This window comes from Schistosoma haematobium, chromosome 5, assembly GCF_000699445.3.
Source record: "Schistosoma haematobium chromosome 5, whole genome shotgun sequence".
NCBI lineage: Eukaryota > Metazoa > Platyhelminthes > Trematoda > Strigeidida > Schistosomatidae > Schistosoma > Schistosoma haematobium.
Window position 1 is genome coordinate 19731105 of NC_067200.1, and position 20466 is coordinate 19751570.

At 33.2% G+C, this 20466-nt stretch overlaps 1 protein-coding gene across 1 annotated transcript; it reads right to left on the reverse strand.

Moving 5' to 3' along the window:
• Positions 1 to 741: 741 nt before the first annotated feature.
• Positions 742 to 19445, reverse strand: MS3_00011154 (uncharacterized protein; the record flags this gene model as incomplete). Its single annotated transcript, XM_035733825.2, has 4 exons — positions 742 to 2534; positions 4665 to 4738; positions 6083 to 7816; positions 18866 to 19445. 4 exons carry the CDS (start codon positions 19443 to 19445, stop codon positions 1473 to 1475), a joined length of 3450 nt encoding a protein of 1149 aa, XP_035586178.2. The 3' UTR covers positions 742 to 1472.
• Between the last annotated feature and the right edge of the window lie 1021 nt (positions 19446 to 20466).

A 20466-nucleotide genomic window follows, 5' to 3' on the forward strand; every position in this document is an offset into this window, starting at 1 on the left:
GATATTTCCAATTTATTAGTAACAGTCTCTCATAATCACAACCATTTTTTGGCTTGATCTTGTATAATTGTTATTTTCTATTTTATGGTATGATGTGGTCTGATTTGTTTGTATATGCACTGCGTATATCTGGAATATATGATCTGGACTAAACCGGTTGACTTAGGAGTAATGCTACTATCTTGATAGTACAATAACAACTCAAAGTTAACTCTAGATTACTTGTACTAATTTATACGTCATTGATCTGGTCTTGAGATGGTGGAGAAGAATTATAGCTCAGATGACTGATTTTGATGGAGTTTTTTTCTTTGAGCTGAATGGTTTAGTAGTGGAATTTTCATCATTCTTCTGTACGACATCATCACCACAAACTTCAGGTAGAATTGAAATGTTCGAATTTGAACACGAACTTATTACCAAGCTCAGAGAACAAAACTTCACTTCTACCTAAAGTTTGTGCTGACGATGTAGTTCAGAAGAACGATGAAAGCTTCACAACTTAACCATCCAGCTCAGAGAACAAAACTCCATCAAACTTGATCTGGTCATCAATAAGCCATTATTCTAATTAACAATCATCTCAGATGGTAACTAACAGTTTATAAGAAGATAACACATAATCAGTTTCAATCATTCAAATATGACATTTCCCCCACCTCCTCCAACCGACCGAACCCTAAAAAAACACACAGAATACTGGAGGTTTTTTTTCAGTAACAGAAGAAAAACAATTCAATATTAAATTCAAAATGTTATTTTAATTTCTCTAAATAATTATAATTCTACATTATACTCTTTACATAGATTCTATTTTTCAAAAAAAAAGAAAAAAAAAGGGGGGGAATACCAAAATTTAGTAACCATGACTAATAATGTTTCCATCATTATTAACATTGACAAAAATAATCAATAAATTCAATTATCAATATTGTAATTACAGGAGAATTACAAAATTCCCTTATTAAAATGAAATGTTTACAGTTTTACCACGTTCCTTCACCACCACCACTCCCGCACCCACGCACACATACACCGAAAGGGGAGGATGATGACAATATTAAACTGAAATGTTTACAGTTCTACCTACTTCACCCCACCCCTACACCGAAAGGGGAGGATGATGACAATATTAAACTGAAATGTTTACAGTCCTATCTCTTTCACCTCACCCCCACATTGAAAGGGGAAAGGGTGGTGACAATATTTAATGAAATATATTATTATAATTTATATCAATATAGTTGAACAATTAAGAAGAAACTATGAATTCAAGCAAGTAAATAAATAAGAAAACAAGAATAGAACAGAATAGAATAGTGTTAGTAAAGAAAACAAAAAACATGAAAAAAATCAAGCAAAGAAATGTTCTCTCTGTTTGTTCTTCTTTTTTCTTTTTCTTTTCTTTCTTTTTACAAACAGTTAGCAACTGATAAAAATTTATTTGTTGCATAATCAAGATAGAAATCTTTTTAATGAATTAATGTTTCGTTTGTTGTACTACTAGTACTACTACTATTTGTAGTACTAGTAGTAGTTGTAGTTGTAGTAGTCGTAGTAGTAGAAATCATGGATAAAGGAAATAATGATGGTGATGATGATAATGATGATGATGACGATGATGATGGTGATGGAGTTGTTGATTTATATTCAACAATACAATTCCTTGATAAATGTTGTTCATTATTTCGATGATATTGTTTCTCATTGTCATCAACAATGATCACAGAATCACAAGTACCAGAATCAATTCCAACAGTAATATCAACTTCATTCTCATCATCATCATCATCGTCATTGTTATTCATATTGATTGGATCGTTATTATTATTATCATCGTTACTAGAATCGATACATTTCGATAATTCAGTATAATTAGTTGTGAATTTCATAGATTCAAACTGATTACGATTATGTGTATTATAATGTTGTAATAATTGATTTGTATTGCTTATTGATAAGTGACTATGATTATTATCAGTAGTATTAGTATTAGTAGTAGTAGTAGTAGTATTCATTCGATAATTCTCTTTACCTTTATCATATAACATTAAATCATATGAATAAATGGAATCCATTCGTTTTTGAAAATTCCCTACGGAACAGTTGGAATTCAATAGAGCTAAGGATTGTTGACTTGTAGGTGGTAACCATGGTAACGAGAATGTAGTTGAAGTGAACTGTAATTCATTGTTATTATTATTATTATTATTATTATTATTATTCAACTTCGAATCATCCACATAAATTGGTTGAGATGTTGACGGGTTAATTGGTGAATTTTTTGATAGTTTATTAAATGAAGATGAAGAAGTTGAAATTGTGGATGAAGGAGATAAGGTAGAAGAGGACGATATAATTGGTGTATGATTTGATAAAGATATTGAACTAATCACTTGAGGTATTGGAATAGAATTTGAAAGTGGAACTGTAACAGTAGTAGATGACATTGGTGGAGGTCGTGGTAATGCAGTCCCAGTTGCCATTGCTATAGCAACTGCTGTACGATATGCTTCTATTGTTTCATGATGTTGCTAAAAATTTTACATAAAAGAGACAAGAAAAAAATGATATCAAATCTACTTATTTACGCATATAAGTAGATGAGGGTTATAAAACAAGTGTAAGGTATTAGAATTAGAATTTACAGTTGAAGATTAGGCTTAGGAATTAGATTTCAGGTTTTTATCACGAACTAACATAAGCTATAATGTCAAAACTCTATTTATCCAAATGAATGGGTGAATTTCGCGCCAAAATTCAAGACCTGTTATCTTATATCTGATTGCTTCGTCCATAAATTATAGTCTCGTCAACATCACATTATAAATACGAATCGACTGGAGTTGGAAAATGTGTAATGTATGATTAAGATTCCATTATCAGTATGGGATTGCGGAGATTGTTGAGAATTTGATTGAGATTATGCATCAATCAATGTTAAATCATGATTGAAAACCTGAAAGCACTGGAAGGTCCGAGACTCGAACTCAGGAACTTCGGTCTCACACGTGAACGCTTAACCTTTAAACTATTGAACCGACATTCATTGGTGTTAATGTCTAACTTCAACCAATCCACGAAATTGTGCAATCATATTTTATACTAGAATGAAACGGCCATCCAATGTTTCCAGGTTTACAATGGTGATTTACATTTCTAATGATTATTTTCAGAATCAGAGTTTCTTAAAATTGTAGTAATTTAATGGTTGAATTCATGAATCGATTTAAGGTAGATCACCTTGGAAAAGCTGGAAGCATTGGACAGCCGTCTCATCTTAGTATGGGACTCCGTCGGATGTTGACTCAGTGGTCTAGAGTCTAAGTGTTCGCGCATAAAACCAGAGGTTCTAGGTCCGAATCGTGTGTTCCAGATCGTGGATGCATAATGCTGAGGAATCCCACAATAGGACGAAACGACAGTCTAAGTTTCCCATGGTGATCTAGCTTAAATCGACTCATAAGTTCAATCATCTAATTTTCTAGTCATAATTAATTTACACCAACCTACTGTAGGGGAGAATAAACCAACTTCCAACGGAAGAGAAAATTAGATGTTGAAAGTGGATAAGATATACATTATGGAATTTACCAAAACTATATCATGAGTCAAGCCTTAACTTGTAGTCCGGAAAGGAAATGTAAATACCGAAAACCAATGAACACATTGAGTTGGAAATTGGAGTCAAACATGAAAAAGATAAATAACAACTGGAAAGGATTGTCCAGGGGCGAGAGTCTAATTTACGGACGACATTTGAACCAATCTTAAGCGACCGTGAGGAATATTAAACAATCAGCAAATACTCAGTATACAGTAAAAATATGTTATACAAAACCAAGGAAATAAAGTGGATACACTTCTTAGACGTGGTTCAAAAAGTTGTCAAGGTTAGAAAGAGGTTCAGAGGTTCTAAAATCATAATGCATACAGTAGAGGAAATCATCCATATTGCTACAGAATAGTCGGCATCTGGAGTCATGATAAAGTCTCAAATACTCTTTCAGCCTCGACCACATAGCTTCAATATTGTTTATGTGCACTCCGATTGAGTGCACAAAATGCTACTTGTGGATAACGACACGATGCATATAACCAAGCTTATGTAGAAGTCTGTACACTCTCCGAACATCCGTATATATTATAGTACCTGGCTGCAGCCAGTGTTGCTGGTGCTTTTATTATCCAGTTCGCAATAGTTTTCATAATTTGCTTCAGTTAGGAACTATATATATATGGGGTTTTCATCACGAACTGACATCAGCTATAATGCTAGAAATCTATTTAGCCAAGTGGATTAGAGGCTTTCGCGTTAAAACCCAAGACCTATTATCTTATACCTGATTGATTCCTCCATAAATTATAGTCTTGCCGTTGTATTTTTTATAGCTGCTTAATTATCACGTTCTGTACAAAATTCCCTGTGAACCGATCATACATTAGCATTAAGTATTGAAGTTGGCGATGGGACCTTCAAAATCTCTCAAACTCCTCTGATTGACTCGTCCATAAATTAAAGTCTCGACTTATTCAAGATCCAAAATACTGATCAATGGTTTATACTCTTCCAATGAGAAAGTAATAAACGTTAATAAATAAATCAATCAATCATTAAATGATACATAAAAATAATTAAATAATAAAACAATAAAATAACTTACTCCTAAATGAGTTTTTAAATTACCCTTAGTTGAAAATCGTTTATCACATATAATACATACAAATGGACGTTCTTCTATAAATATTTCAATGAATAATGAAGAAAAGAAAAAGAAAAAAAAGAGAAAAAAAATCGATAATCGATAATCAATAAATTAATTTTAAATTTCAAATTTGTCATCAACGATTTAAACATTTAAATCAATATTTTTTTTAATCATTAAAATGGAATTGTTGAAGGGGTGGAAAGGTGGAGGGGATGACATCTTGTTTGACCTTGATCTTGATGAATTTAAACAAGATTTATTGATTTATTTTAATCATTGAATTCATGAGCTAAATCATCATAGGAGATTTGAAAGTATTGGATGATTGTTATTGTTCTAGTATGAAACTTCTCAATAGTGTGTATCCACAATTCTGTCTTGTGAGATTCAAATCTAAGATCTATCAATCTCATACGAAAACGAACTGTTAACCACTAGCATCCAACAATGTTAATGTTTAACTTCAACTAATACACAAAATTGAACGACACACCCAACATTGACACATCCAACACTCGGTTAAAATCCACAGGTCACTGTTTCTCACTAGAACTCTAGGGACTACCTCTTGGAGACAATCATTAGTGAGTATATGCTAATTAATATCAGATGGGGTTTTTGTGGATATTATAGTAATTTTAATAGCTGAGATCATGAGTCAATTGAAGTTAGATCATCATGAAAAACCTGGAAACATTGGATACCCGTTCCATCGTAGTATGAGACTCTTCAACAGTGCATATCCACGATCTTACCACGTGAGATCCGATCCTAGGATTTATCAGTTTCACATGCGTGAACACTTAACCCCTAGACATTAACTCCATTGGATGTCAGCTTAGTGGTCTAATCTCATACTAGGACGAAACGGCCATCCAGTGCTTCGAGGTTTCCGATCGTGGTCTAGCTTTAATTGACTCATGAATAATTCAACTATAAAATTACTCAAATATTCATAAAACTCCTTCTGATAGTAATAATAATTATTTTCATTTGTAAGTGACATTTATCATGAAGTGATTTCTTTTGAAATGATAAGAAGTATTGGATAGTTAAATGAGATTAATATAGGACTCCTTAGCGGTGATTATCTATGACCTCGTTACTAATAGTAGTGGATTTGTGTAGGGCCAGTGAAATATCATTGAGCCTCAGCCAAATGATCCAGTAGTTGGATCACTGAATATAGAAAAATGAGTAACAATTGGATAGAACCGGAAAGGAAGGGCCAGGATATTGTGGATTGGACAATGTTCATCGGCAGCCTAGGCTCCATTGAGAGTAACAAGCGTAAGTAAGTAAGTAACGTGACATCTATAGAGTTTAACTTGTGAAAATCTCCAGGATAGAGAGTATATGATTGATTTACTTACCTGTATGTACACGATAATGCATTGTTAATGCACTACGACAACTAAGTACTTTATTACAAACACCACATTGATTTGGACCAAGTGTACGTTGAAATCGATCAGCTAATTGACGCCATAATATATTTTGTGATTGATCAATTTTCATAAATTGTTCTAAATAATCTTCAGATGGACGTGATGATGATGATGTTGTGGTTGTTGATGTTCGTGTAGTAGTAGTAGTAGTAGTAGTTGTTGTTGTTGTTGTAGTCGTTATCATTGTTGATGATATATGTTGTTGTCTTTGTATGGTTAAACAATCTTCATCATAATCACCATCATCATCATGATCATCATCATCATCATCATGATTATCATTATGAAGATTCAGTTTCTGTTCATAATGACCATATTCTATTGTAGGTGATGGTTTGAATTGATTGAATTCATTTGGACTTTCTTCATTCATTAAATATTCATCATCCATTTGCATAATGGATTGATTCTCTGAATAAGGTTGATTTATAAATGATCCAGGAGGTAATTGATATTGTAAACGATGTTTATACATTAATTCATTATTATTATTATTATTATTACTATTCGATACAGGGGTTGATGATTTTGGCGGCCAATTATAATTTGAATTTGTAAACAATGTTAATAAGGTTTGTGGTATCATTGATGTACCATTATGATTCATTGGTAATGTTAATAATCTATGATTCATTTGTTCTAATGTATTTGAATAGATTGATGATCTTTCTTTCATCATTGTTGTTAACATGAATGCATGATGATCATGATCATTAGTTGATAGCATTGGTGAATGGATCATGGTTGTTGTTGTTGTTGTTGTTGGAATAGTGGTAATGTTGGATGATATTGTTGGTTGAACTAAGGAAGCAGCAGCAGCGGCCGCCGCCGCCGCCGCTGCATAAGCTGCTGCTGCTGCAGTGAATAAATCTACGGATGATGATGATGATGTTGATGAATTCTTTGTTAATTCGAATGGTTGATATGATGTTCCATATAAAGATGATATTTGAGAATATGGACAGAAATTACTATCATTAACAGCTTTTGTTAGTTTCCCATCGCAACTATTCATGACATTACTCGATGTAGATGGAAGAAGTGGAATAGTGGGTGATGTTGTTGTTGTTGTTGTCGGTGTTGTTTTTAAAGTTAAATTATAACATTCTGATGAAGATGAAGGTGGTAGAAATTCCATTAATTGATTCATTGTTATACCCTTAATATACGATTCATACAATTGACTATCTTCAATAGATTGTTGATGTTTTCCATTATCAAATAGGAAATGTTCTTGATTCAAAGTATTTTTAGTAAATAATTTGTTTACAGTTAAATCTAATGCATCATCATCTTTATGATTAATATTATCATCACTAGTTATACTACTTGAATGTATTATTTCAGTAGTATTAGTAGTGGTTGTAGTTGTAGTAGTAGTAGCAGTAGTAGTCTCTTTGTTTAATTGTTCAATATGTTCTGAATTTCCTATTCCACTATCATGTGTTAATGTACCATTGATTAAGGATTTCATTTGATCATAAACTAATTCAATTGGACTTATTGTATTTCGATGATGATGATGATGATCATTTTCATAGGAATTCAATTCTATTTGATTCTTTAAATGATGATTATCTTCATTATGATTCAAATAATCTGATTGATTTTGTTGTAATGGTTGATGGATACATTTCAATTTTGTCCAATCGGTTGTATCTATGCAAAAGAGAGGGGTTTTGTGAATATCATAGTAAATTTAATACTTGAAATCATGAGTTAATCGAAGCTAGATCAATATGGAAAACCTGAAAACACTGGATGGCTGTTTGGTCGTATTGTGGGATTCCTCAACAGTATACATCCATCATATCGCTCTTGAGACTCGAATCCAGGAGCATCGATCTCACGCACAAATGCTTAATCTCTAGAACACTGAGTCTGTCAGAATCTAACGGTGCAACTGTCTAACTTCAACTAATCCATGATATTGAGCGACATATCCACCATTGTCATTAGTGAGTTACTATCTCACTATAGGTTCTGATGAGTCCCATTCTAGGACAAAACGGATGTCCAGTACTTCTAGGTTTTCCATGGTTATATACTACTCAATTAAATTACTTAAATTCAATTTTAAACAGAATGGAGTTCAAACCTATAAGTAAATGCTTTAGAAAGTTGAATATATATATGACAACTGACGTTCATAGTTCGAAACCATAATCTCTTTCATTCTAAGAATAACAGTGAACTTGATTTGATTCTTATCTATTCAATTCATTTACAAAGTATAAATTTATATACTTGGCTTTGAGCTACTAAGGATACTATTTGATTGACTACATCAAAGTACATTCAATAGAGTCCGAAACATGTAACTTAATGATTGAATGTAGAATACCTTAGGATAACTGATATACTGATAAACGATTAATTTATAATTTCTTTTAAATGTTGATAATCTCATATAGATGATCATCATGTTATGTAGTAAGTTGATTAAGGTTAAGATTGTACCATTGGACATCGACAGTGATTTTGACAATTCAGTTATCTCTTTATGAATTGAAAGTCCTGAGTACAATCTGTGTTGAACTAATGAAGATGTGTGTATATATATGTGTGTGTGTGTGGCTTGCTGAGACGTACTCTTTGACTTTTAACGATACTTTAAGTGTAATCATTCTGTAAATAGTCTGACTTATTATTATTCTTGTTATGTCTTGAAACCGCTGACCAACATCATATTATCAATTCGCTATACAGAATCATAATTCTGATTTGGTTTATTTCGTATCTATCATTGCCTTGACAAAGTAGCACACACAAGTTGAATAATTACATGCACTATTGATCATGAGTTGATAACTAACCTCCTATGGGTCTATTATGCTCAAGCTCCTTCCAGAAATAGAAAAACATAACTCAACTATTTAGATGGTGGTTGGAGGTAGTCAACAGGAAACCCTGGACCCGAGTTTCTTGCTACTTGGCACTCGTCAGCAAGGTGTACCTGTAATCTTGAGGGAACTGGTGCTCCCTGGCAGATTCAATCTCGTGTCACCCAGCTTCACAGTCAGAGACGTTACCACTGAGCTATCCGAGCATTCGATCTGCACTAATAAGGACTTGACACACACAGTGACATTGGTCACCACCCAGTGATCAATCAATTGTGATAACTCTACTATCCCTATACTTCAAACAGACGTGGTTTATACATAAACAATATCACTCTGAACCACACCATAAAATGAAGATTACCAACTATAAGTAAACAGGCTGTAGCTGTGAATTCACTACAAATTGGAAAAAACCAAGTTGTATGACAGTAGTTGGTGCTTTAACCAATACATAGACATAGTAATCTAGTTATTCAATAATTATACAATAAAATTATCAGAATAGGGATTTGTAAAAATTGTAGTAAACTTCATAGACCATCATAGAACACTTTGGAAGCATTCACAATCCCGCACATAATACTCGAACCCAAGACCTTCGATCTTGTGTGCAAACACTAGAGATTGATAGACTCTTGAATTTAACCATTAAAATTATCACAGATTGAACTCATGAGTCAGTTGAAGCTAGACCACCATTGAAAACCTGGAAGCACTGAACGGCCGTTTCGTCCTAGTATGGGACTCCTCAGCAGTGCGCATCCACGACCCCGCACCACCCGGGGCTCATAATTCAACAAACCAATTTCAATATTCATTCCATCATAACAATTATCTAAATGATCAATTATTACTACTCATTATAATACAACTCCAAAATGACTTCATACTAGACTTCTTCTATTAATATAGCATAGCAACAGAAAAAGAAAGGATCTAGAAGTAACAATTATGAAACCACTCCAATAATGAGTGTTATCAACATGACAATGACAATATGAAGCGTATACACATACAAGTCACGTGTCACCTATCCTATTCAAATAAATAACGTAATATTAAATGATTTCAATGTTTATTTTTAAGCATAGCAACAAAATAGCCTAAGTTATTTGAATGGTATACATGATATGTAATTACACATTGTTGTTTTTTCTAAGTAATATAGTTAAAAGTAGTGTTATTTATAATTGGCATACTTAGTTATTCTCTTGTCCCAAGTTAATTGTACATGTTACATAACCAAAATAGTGAAAATTAATCTTACAAAGAGAGAAAGAAAGAGCGAAAGAGAGAGAGAGGTGAAGAAACAATTAGGTAAGAAATGTGTTTCAACTTTGTCATATAATATACATCATTCTATACATGGATACTATGAATAAATAATAATCGGTTATTTGTATAAGGTTTTGGAAATTGTTGAGATCATGAACATCGATCAATGTTAGATCACCATTAAAAATTTGAAAGCATTGAATAACTGTTTCGTCTTAGTATGGGACTCAACTACAATTGAACAATCTCCACAATTCTATATTGATAGTAATTGTGTTCATTGATGATTTGTTTCAAGAGTAAGTTTTTCAAGTTCTAGCGACAAGCTTTGACCAGTGTAGTTTAACCGTGTCGAATGTAATGCAGTTACACACTGAAGACAGTGGAAGATGATCGCTCAATGTCGTGGATTGATTAAAGTTAGACATTAAAAATGATTGGGTAGTCGAATTAATCGCCTAGAGGTCAAGTATCTAACTCAGGAAATTCAGGCCATGAGGCCAATGCTTAGCGTTGAAAGAAATGAATTAGCATTTTATGCCTTAAACTTTATTAGTTATTCATGATATTGTCCAAAGCTAGTCCATCAGCCCCCAAATGCCCTGTTTTGGCCGACAGTGTGGAGAGTCCGCTCTCCCTCTCGAAATACTCTCACATGGCCACGCGTATATAGCCTCTGCCAAGGAAATCCTACTCACTGACTTCTCGTGGCGGGGTTGTTGTTTACGAAAATCGGAGGATGAAAAGTGAATGTCCGGCGCTTTAACCGGATTTCAAACCAATGGTGCACATGGTATCCTGCGGGATCAAATGGTGTTAAAATAAATACATCAACACCTATCATATTCGTTTTACTCCCAACATACTAGACATCAATAAATCATAACTTATAATTGGAATATCAGGAATTAACACACGAATTTAGTTACAAGTAATGATATGGTAGATGGTATTGTATTTAAGTAAACCTGAACAATTCATTGATATCTCCACAATCCTCTACACTTAAAAAAAATCGTAATTTGATTGATGTAAGGGAGATTTTTTTAACTATTATATCACACAATTTACAATTATGAATCCATTTTATGATTGAGATCATGAATCGATCAATGTTAGATCAACAATGAAAACCTTGAAGCACTGGATGGTTGTTTCATGCTAGTATGAGAATCCTAAGCAATGCATATCCACGATTCCACACATTGGATTCGAACACAGAACCCTCGGTCTCACATGCGAACGTTTAAACTCTAGACTACCTTCAACAAATCCACGGAGTTGAATAACCATCTTTTATTATCTTTGGTGGATAACTGCCTTACTAAGACGAAACGGCCGTCCAGTGCCCCCAGATTTTCAATTGTGGTCTAATATTGATCGCATCAACAATCACAACAATTTCCATAACTCCATACTGATATTAAACTGTTTTCGAAGAGAATCGGTTGAATAGAGTTAATGACCAAATATAGTTATAAATATAATAATAGACATTTTCCTAATACTAATAAACTACTACTTACAAGTAGAAAGATGAATATATGATGAAAAGTTCCGAAGATCCTCATATTCAGCTGGATTAATGATGATAATATTTAGAACTGATGACAAGCTAGTATCATTAGTCTGTAAGAATAGTTTCCCTTTCAACACTTATCATCTATCGAGTTTACACCTTGTTTAGTCTAAGTGTAGTATTCATTGATTGTTCTCATTGAACAAGAAAATGTGTTATATATTAGATCTTTTTTTCCCAGTATATTTCGACTTTATAATGTCTCTTGTCAGTTCAAGTCCATACACAGTAGTTTATCTATTCTAAGTTAAGCAAAACTACTAATGAGATTTTCTCGATAGATTTTATAAATAAACGAACGTTTATTACACTAACTAAAGTGTAGTTGTATAGTTAGAACTATTATTATCATCATATGTTTAATACATATTGAACCCTAGGAACATTGAACAACAGTTTCATTCTAGTACAGGACTTTCATAGTAAGCATCAGAAACTCCATATTCACGACTCGAACTCAAGACCTTTGGTTTCGCTTTCAAACACTTAATTCTCAGAACACTGAGTTAATGTCTAACTTTAACCAATCTAATGATTAAACGCTCATGTGCGAGACTGATAGGTCCTGGCGAAATGGGATGAAGGTGGATACACGCTACTTAAGAGTTCCATACTAGGACAAAACGGTCGTTCAATGTTTACAGGTTCTTCATAGTGATCTAGCTTCAATTGACTGATGATCTCATCTATTAAAATTATTATAATATCTCGATAGAACAATGAGAAGACGGAGTTGATCTGAAAAATGTGATGTATCTGCGCTACACATTTCGAACAATCTGGTCACACGTATACTTGTCAGGACATTTTTATATGAAAATACTAAAGGTCAAACAAATAAAAGTTCACAGATTAAAATCATGAGTCAATTGAAGCTAGATCACCATGGGAAACCTGGAAGCAGTGGACGGCCATTTGGTTGTAGTATTGGATTCCTCAGCAGTGCGCACCCACGATCCCGCACCTTGCGAAGTTCATACCCAGGACCTATCAGTCTAGCGCCAGGTGCTTAACCAACTAGACCACTGAACCGGCATCCAATGGTGTTAATGTCTAACTTCAACCAATCCACGAAGTTTCGCCACCGTACACCATTGTCTTCAGTGAGTTGATATCTCACAACAGACCTGGTTGTACTCCACTCCAGGTTTTTCATAGTGGTCTAGCTTCAATTGACTCATGATTTCAATCTGTGAAACTTCTAAAATCTCCACGAACCCCTTCTGAAAATAAAAGTTCATTTAAAATAACTAAGGGGGGGAGAGAAAGAATAAGAAATTGTCACGTTATCCTAGGCCATAGAATGACTTAAGGATTACCAAGATAAATTCAAGGTTATGACAAATTGTTTTTGTACACATAAGGCGGGTTTAAATTTACGAATAGCCAAAGCTTCAATAAACTTAAGAATTCGTCTTTGACTATCTCTATACAACATTCTGAATGCTGTATTCATGTCAATTTTGTGGCCCGTCTTAATTATATGTTTTGCTATCGATGAATTTGGTTTTCTACCTCTTATATTGATTGAATCATTTGACATACATATTATAATATCTCCAAAACCCATTCTGATATCAATCCATGATAGTTTGAGATCTAAGATGAAATAGTTGTCCAATGTCAGAATCGGTTTTGTGGAGATTTTTAGAAATTTCACTAATTGAAATCATGAGTCAATTGAAGCTAGACCATCATAGAAAACCTGAAAAGCATTAGATGGCCGTTTCATCCTAGTATGGGACTCCTCAATGGCAGTGCACATCCACGATCTTGCACCCCGCGGGATTCGATTGCAAGATCTACTGGTTTAACATTGATCCATTCATGATTTTAATCAATAACCATAACCCTATACTAATCATTATTTAGATCAATATGTGATTCACTACATTAATAATAACGATAATATGCATATTAAATTGGTGTACTTATTTGGTAAGTGAAGAAATTTCTGCATAATCATATTGTGATATACGATTTCAACTACCAATGTCCATAGACATTTACACATAACTCTCTTTATATGCATATTCATATTATTAATGGTAATAATAATAATAATAATAATGGATCATAGTCAAAATCATAATATATTCATGCCTTGACTATCTATATATGACCGATCATATTCCATGGTGTATATTCAATTGTAAATCTACGTTGACAACTAATATATTAGAATAAAAGCACGTGTTCAATCTCTTTAACACTATTCGATATCAAATGATCATGCCGACTATTTACACACACACACACACACACCACCTACCCACCCACATACACATATATAGATACACCACCCAACTTATCAACCCACTCATTTATACATTGTGATTCACGCAACTCTCACTCTCTCGCTCGGTCTCTCGCTTGCGAATAAATTATCTTAACTCATATTGACGTTAATAATCATAATCATAATCATAATGCTAAAAGTCACAATACACAAATGCACACATTTATGGCATATTACATAAACACACATACACATACACACAAGTACACATACACACGTACGCACGCACGCACGCACACATATTACATATATATATACACAGGTGTGTATAGTACAACTTGAATATTGGCACACAGGTGTATCATATTCATTATGCATTGAATAATATGCATAAGAGTGTATCAACTCAATATATATCTCTTAGAGACTATTTCTAATCATGGCCATCTTGATAATAAATAAATAAAAAAAATTAGTAAAGTGACAATAATTGAAATATAACTTGACGAATATTCAATCATTGACTACTACCTCCCTACCTCCCTACATCCCTACCTCACTCTCTCTCTCTCACTCCTCCTTCGTTTACTCAATCATTTATTCACTTAATCATTAATAATAGTGTAAGTAGAATCAAATCATAAATTGAATGACTAATATAATAATCATGATTGTTACTAGGCTATCCTATTATTGACTTCAATTAAATAAGTCATTTGAATCATTGAAATCATAAGTCAATTGAAGAGAGATCATCATGGAAGAACTGAATGGTTGTTTTGTTCTAGTAGTGCGTCGTGAGAATTTGAACCCAGGATCTTATCACTCTCACACGTCAGTGCTTAACCATTTGATCATTGAGCTGGTTGACATTCAACGGTGTTAATGTTTAACTTCAATTCATCCACAAAATTAAGTGATACATGAATAAATGGATTTATTAATCACTAAGATGATAGTACCATATGCTTTAAGAGTTTATGATTATTGAATTTGATTGAGAATAGTGTCTAATGGTAGTGGAACTTAAATTTAATCAGAAAAATTGGGGCTAAGTTGATAAACAAGTTAAGATCTGTGATATTAATGGATTCTAAAGTAGGAAAGATGAAAGTTATATAAATGTAGCACAAGAGGTTCTAAGTTCGATCCCCTGTAGTGATAGAGCAATAACAAATGAATTGTAATGATCCTCTTTCTTGAAAGAAAAAAGAAGATTGTTTGACCACTAGTTGAATGATTGTAACTAACTATGAAATCCATATTGTATATTTTATCATATTTTCAATTTGTTAGTCCGATGTGCCTAGATCCCGATATTTAGCTTCACGCTTAAAACAGTAGCTCAATAGACAATGTTGATATTTGAGGCGCCTGGTGTTGGATTGAACTCTGAGATATACATACGTCCTATAGTATATATCTTCATTGTTTACGATGTTTTACAATGATGAAAAGTTGGACACATTGTGTTTGTTCAGTTACCATGGTGTCATTGATAGTAAATTTCTACTTAGTGATTACACCATCATTATTATCTCTATCATTTTATACGAAACGACTGGTTCCAAATAGTTTTTCATCATTAAAAAATAACATCATAGATAACAAGAAATGATTAGATGATCATTTAGAAGTGTACAAACGATCTATTCCACATTTGTCTTTCAGTAAATGTGATATGCATCGAAACCTTAAATGAAGAACTTTTTCAAATGTAGGACAAGTCATTGATGTTACCATAGCCTTAGAAGATGATATCTAAAACTATACAACAATACAGAATATTAACATTCCCAGTCGTTTAATCCAATATAGATTGTTATTATGCTCAACAAAATGATAGCTTATTGAATCACAATTGATTGATCACTGGGTGGTGATCAATGTCATGTGTGTCAAAGTCCTTATTTTAGTGCAGATCGAATGCTATCGACCAAGTTGCAATGTGGCAACCAGTCTAGGTGACTCGACACTGCGTGCACTATATATTGAGATTTGGATGGTGGTTGGAGGTAGTCGACAGGAAATGCTGGACCCGAGTTTCTTGCTACTTGGCACTCGTCAGCAAGGTGTATCTGTAATCTTGAGGGAACTGGTGGTCCATGGCGGATTCGATACCGTGTCACCCAGCTTCACAGTCAGAGACGTTACCACTGAGCTCTCCGAGCCACGACTGACCTCCCGTAGGACTGAGATGTAATCGCAATTGATTGATCACTAGGTGCAAGCGCCAGTTCCCTCAAGATTACAGGTACACCTTGCTGACCAGTGCCAAGTAGCACGAAACCCGGGTCCAGGATTTCCTGTCGACTACCTCCAACTACCATATAATCTTGATAGCTTATCGAATGTTATCAATCACTGGTTAGTCATATGTAATGTAGAATCTAGTACTTATGTGAATCAGTTCAAGTTGAAACAGTATATCATCCTAATGACATAATCCTAATATCACTGGTAGGAGAAATGAATGCATCCGTGATAGGTCATTCAACATCTCCGACAGTTTGTTTGTATGTTTGTATGGAGCCTAAACCAAATAGTTTGAACCCTGTTTACATGTCTGTGTATTGGTTTATTTTTATCGCCTCTTGACTTATTTCAATCTTCTCCTATATGAAATAGTTTAGTTTAATGTTTATATGAAAAAAAGTCCAATAGTCAATTTGATTATAAATTCAGTGTAAAAAGAGATCACTTCAATGAATGAATAGATTATTGATAGTCCAAATAGAACTGTTGAAGTTCATTGACTAGATTGCCAATTTGGTCAATGGAAGTCATTCAGTAAGAACTTAGGAACTATAATAACCCAATAAAAAAGATTGTTTTATTTCTTAATAATAATAAGTTCGAACCCCATTCGGTATATTGCCTTTGAAATACGTATTGATGGCGCTGTCCAGGAGAACAATCAAAGTTTCAGCAACTAAACTAACCAACTCAGAGATCACAACACTCCCAATATTCACACATAATGAGCTATAAATATTTCCCATCATTAGTATATTCTTGCACACCGGCCGATACACACGTCAAGCACACATAACATTCCACTTAAATTCGAGATTAGTATTTGATACACTATAAATGCTCTCCACTTTCCATAAATTTACTACGTTTTGTATGAATGATTAATGTCAAAATGAGGATTTGTGGAGATTGTAGTAATTTTAATGGTTGAATTCATGAGTCGATTCAAACTAGACAAGCAGTGAAAACCTAGAAGCACCACTGAATGGCTGTTTCGTCATAGTATGAAACTCCTCAGCTGTTTGTAACCACCATTCTGAAGTTTTCCATGCTTAAGACCGAAGGTTCTAGGTTCGAATCATGCGTGAGGATTGTGGGTGTACTCTTCTGAGTCCCATACTAGGATGAAACAGCCATTGAGTGCTTCCAGGTTTCCAATGGTGATCTAACTTACATCGACTCATGGATTGATTAACTATTCAAAAAAAATTTCAAGAAATATCATCAAATATGGAAATCTTTATAGAAAAGTCCAATAAATGATGAACGTTTGGCGTTAATCTTAGGAAACCTCTCGACTTTATTCCATCTCCCCCCCTTTACTACTCGGATACTAACCTTTCAGTTCTCATAGTCTTTAATCCAATTTAAATAATACAGTTTATAACAAAAAATTGAAGTGTTCAAATACTAAATTACTGTTTATACTCTTACTATCTCTACCACTACGGGATTTAAATCGACAACGACATCTTTGTGCTAATATGGTATGGCAGCTCGAACTGATGTACATACGTACGAAGTTCTATGTTTTGTCTGACTGATGGATGATTTGCATTCTGGCTAAATTAAGTGACATTAACACATGAACATACACACATACAAACACAAGTTCTATCCCTAACACAATAAAGTTTTCTACACTTCTGTAGAGTTAATGACAGTAACAAGTCGGTTATCTAATACATTCGTCAAGTTTTCAATTTCTCTAATCACAATTTTAAATTCATGACTAAATTCAAATAAACAACCATTCGACTATATAACTCGACGTTATTATACTAAATCGAACTTAAGTACTTCAAACGTTGATCTATTCAATATGTTAAATATCTCCCATTCATGTTTAATGGTCAATATAGTTGAATTTTAGTAGTCATAGTTACGTACTAAAACTTAGGGGAATACTCTTTTAAATCTCATTAATAATGAATACATATAAATAGTTCCTTTCATTACATGGTACTCATCTAATAATCAATTCAATTTCCCTAGTCATATGGTTCAATACTTAATTTTCCCCATTTTAATGACACTGAAAACTTAAATTGAGTTGAGTTCATGAGTTAATCAAAGTTGGACCACCATGGAAAACCTGGAAGCACTGGACAACCATATCGTATTAGTATGGGACTCCTCAGAAGTGCGTGTCCACAGTTCCGCATAGTAAAATTCTAATTCAGGACCTATTGGTTTTGACCAGTGGAGCACAACCACATCTGTTGTGAAATAGTAACTCATTGTAGTTTAGTTAAAGTTAGACATTAACACCATTGAATGCCGATCGACTCAGTTGTTTAAAGGTGAAGCGTTAGTGCATGAAACTGATAGGTCCTGAGTTAGAATCTTACTACGCGGGACTGTGGACATACACTTCTGAGGAGTTCCATACTTAAACAAAACAACCGTCCATTACTTATAAGTTTTCCATGATGATCTATCTTCAATGGATTCATGATCTGATTAGTCAATAATATAACATAGATCTTTTAAAAAAAACAAAAACAACTCACTTCTGAATTGATTTGTTGATTTCTTCATTGTTTCATCAAAATTCTCTTTTATATTTATTGTTCTACACAATTCTAAATCATCAATTTGTTTTCGATTATTTTCTCTATCATCATGATTTGGATCTATTTTCAATTTGGATCTTATTCCTAAATAATTATGATTATTATATTTTGTAAAATATATTTTCATCTTAGAAAATTTTTTTAGTTTTGATAAAGTCCTATTCGTTGAGGATGTCAATGTCGATGTTGACGAAGTCGATGTTGAGGATGTCGATGTCGATGTTGATGTAAATTGATGACCAGACATAATTAATGTTTGTAAATATTTACGTAAACGTATATCATTATATCGTTTATAATCCATACAACGTAAATAATGCTTCAATTGTTTAATCCATAATTTCATTTTTAATTTATGTTTATGTTGTTTATTTATTATTGATGATGTAAATAATGGTAATGATGGTGGTAACAATGATGAATGAGGATAACAATTATTGTTGTTAGGATGATGATGATGATGATTAGATTCCTCGTTCGAATCTGTTGAATGTGAATTCAATGTACTATTCAACATAATAGAATTAATAATAATAATAATTAATTTATACAATCAAATGAATTATTTATATATGTATGTTACGGTTAAAGTAAGAGGGTAAATTTATAAAGATATTCCATATACCACTTACTATCCACTCATATTCATTGTATGTATGTAACCATCTCTATATGTGTGTGCGTGTGTGTGTGTGTTTATGTATACTTGGGACATAGGTTTTATACGTAACGGTTATCACAATTTTATGAATATCCAAAAAAACTATACGTCATAATCATATATCAGGTAGTAGTGGATGGGGGGGGGAACAGAGAAATAAGGAAAATGAATACTTTGAGTATACATGTGTTTATCCATCTTTTATATGCGTATGTGCGTGTGTGTATGTGCTCGCGCGTGAGTGTGTGTGTACGTGTATTCATTTGTTTGAGCATAACGCTTATCATAATGATAATGAAACTTTCAATAATAATAACAATAACAACAACAACAACACCGACAACAAAATGGTAACAACGAATAGGAAGGCTTATAACTTTTTGTTTTGTTTCTTTTTTTACAAAAAAATAATCATAATAATGTTGACCAATCATATAGGAAAGAGATAAATAATATTGCGAAAGACAATATACACACTCACACACACACACATCTCACCCCTCAACCTCACTCCACCCACCACCTCAATTTTTTCCTATAAAGTTACTGTTGGTTACATTGAAAGAAAGAATATGTATGCATATATATATCTATCTATATATGAAAACTACAAAAGGGATATAATGGTGATCATGAGGATGATGATGATGATGATGAAATTGTTGAAAAGGGATAAATGTATAGCGTGAGCAACTATTCATAAGAGCATATAAGCATATTGTATGTGTATATATGTATGAATATTATAATTTTAAAAAAAGTATATTTATTTAAATCAAATTCATAGACTTTCATTTACCTGAATGAATGATCGATGTCTGTCTATCGATCAAAAGTTTTGAATTCATTACGGGGAAAGTATGGTCAATTTTGTATC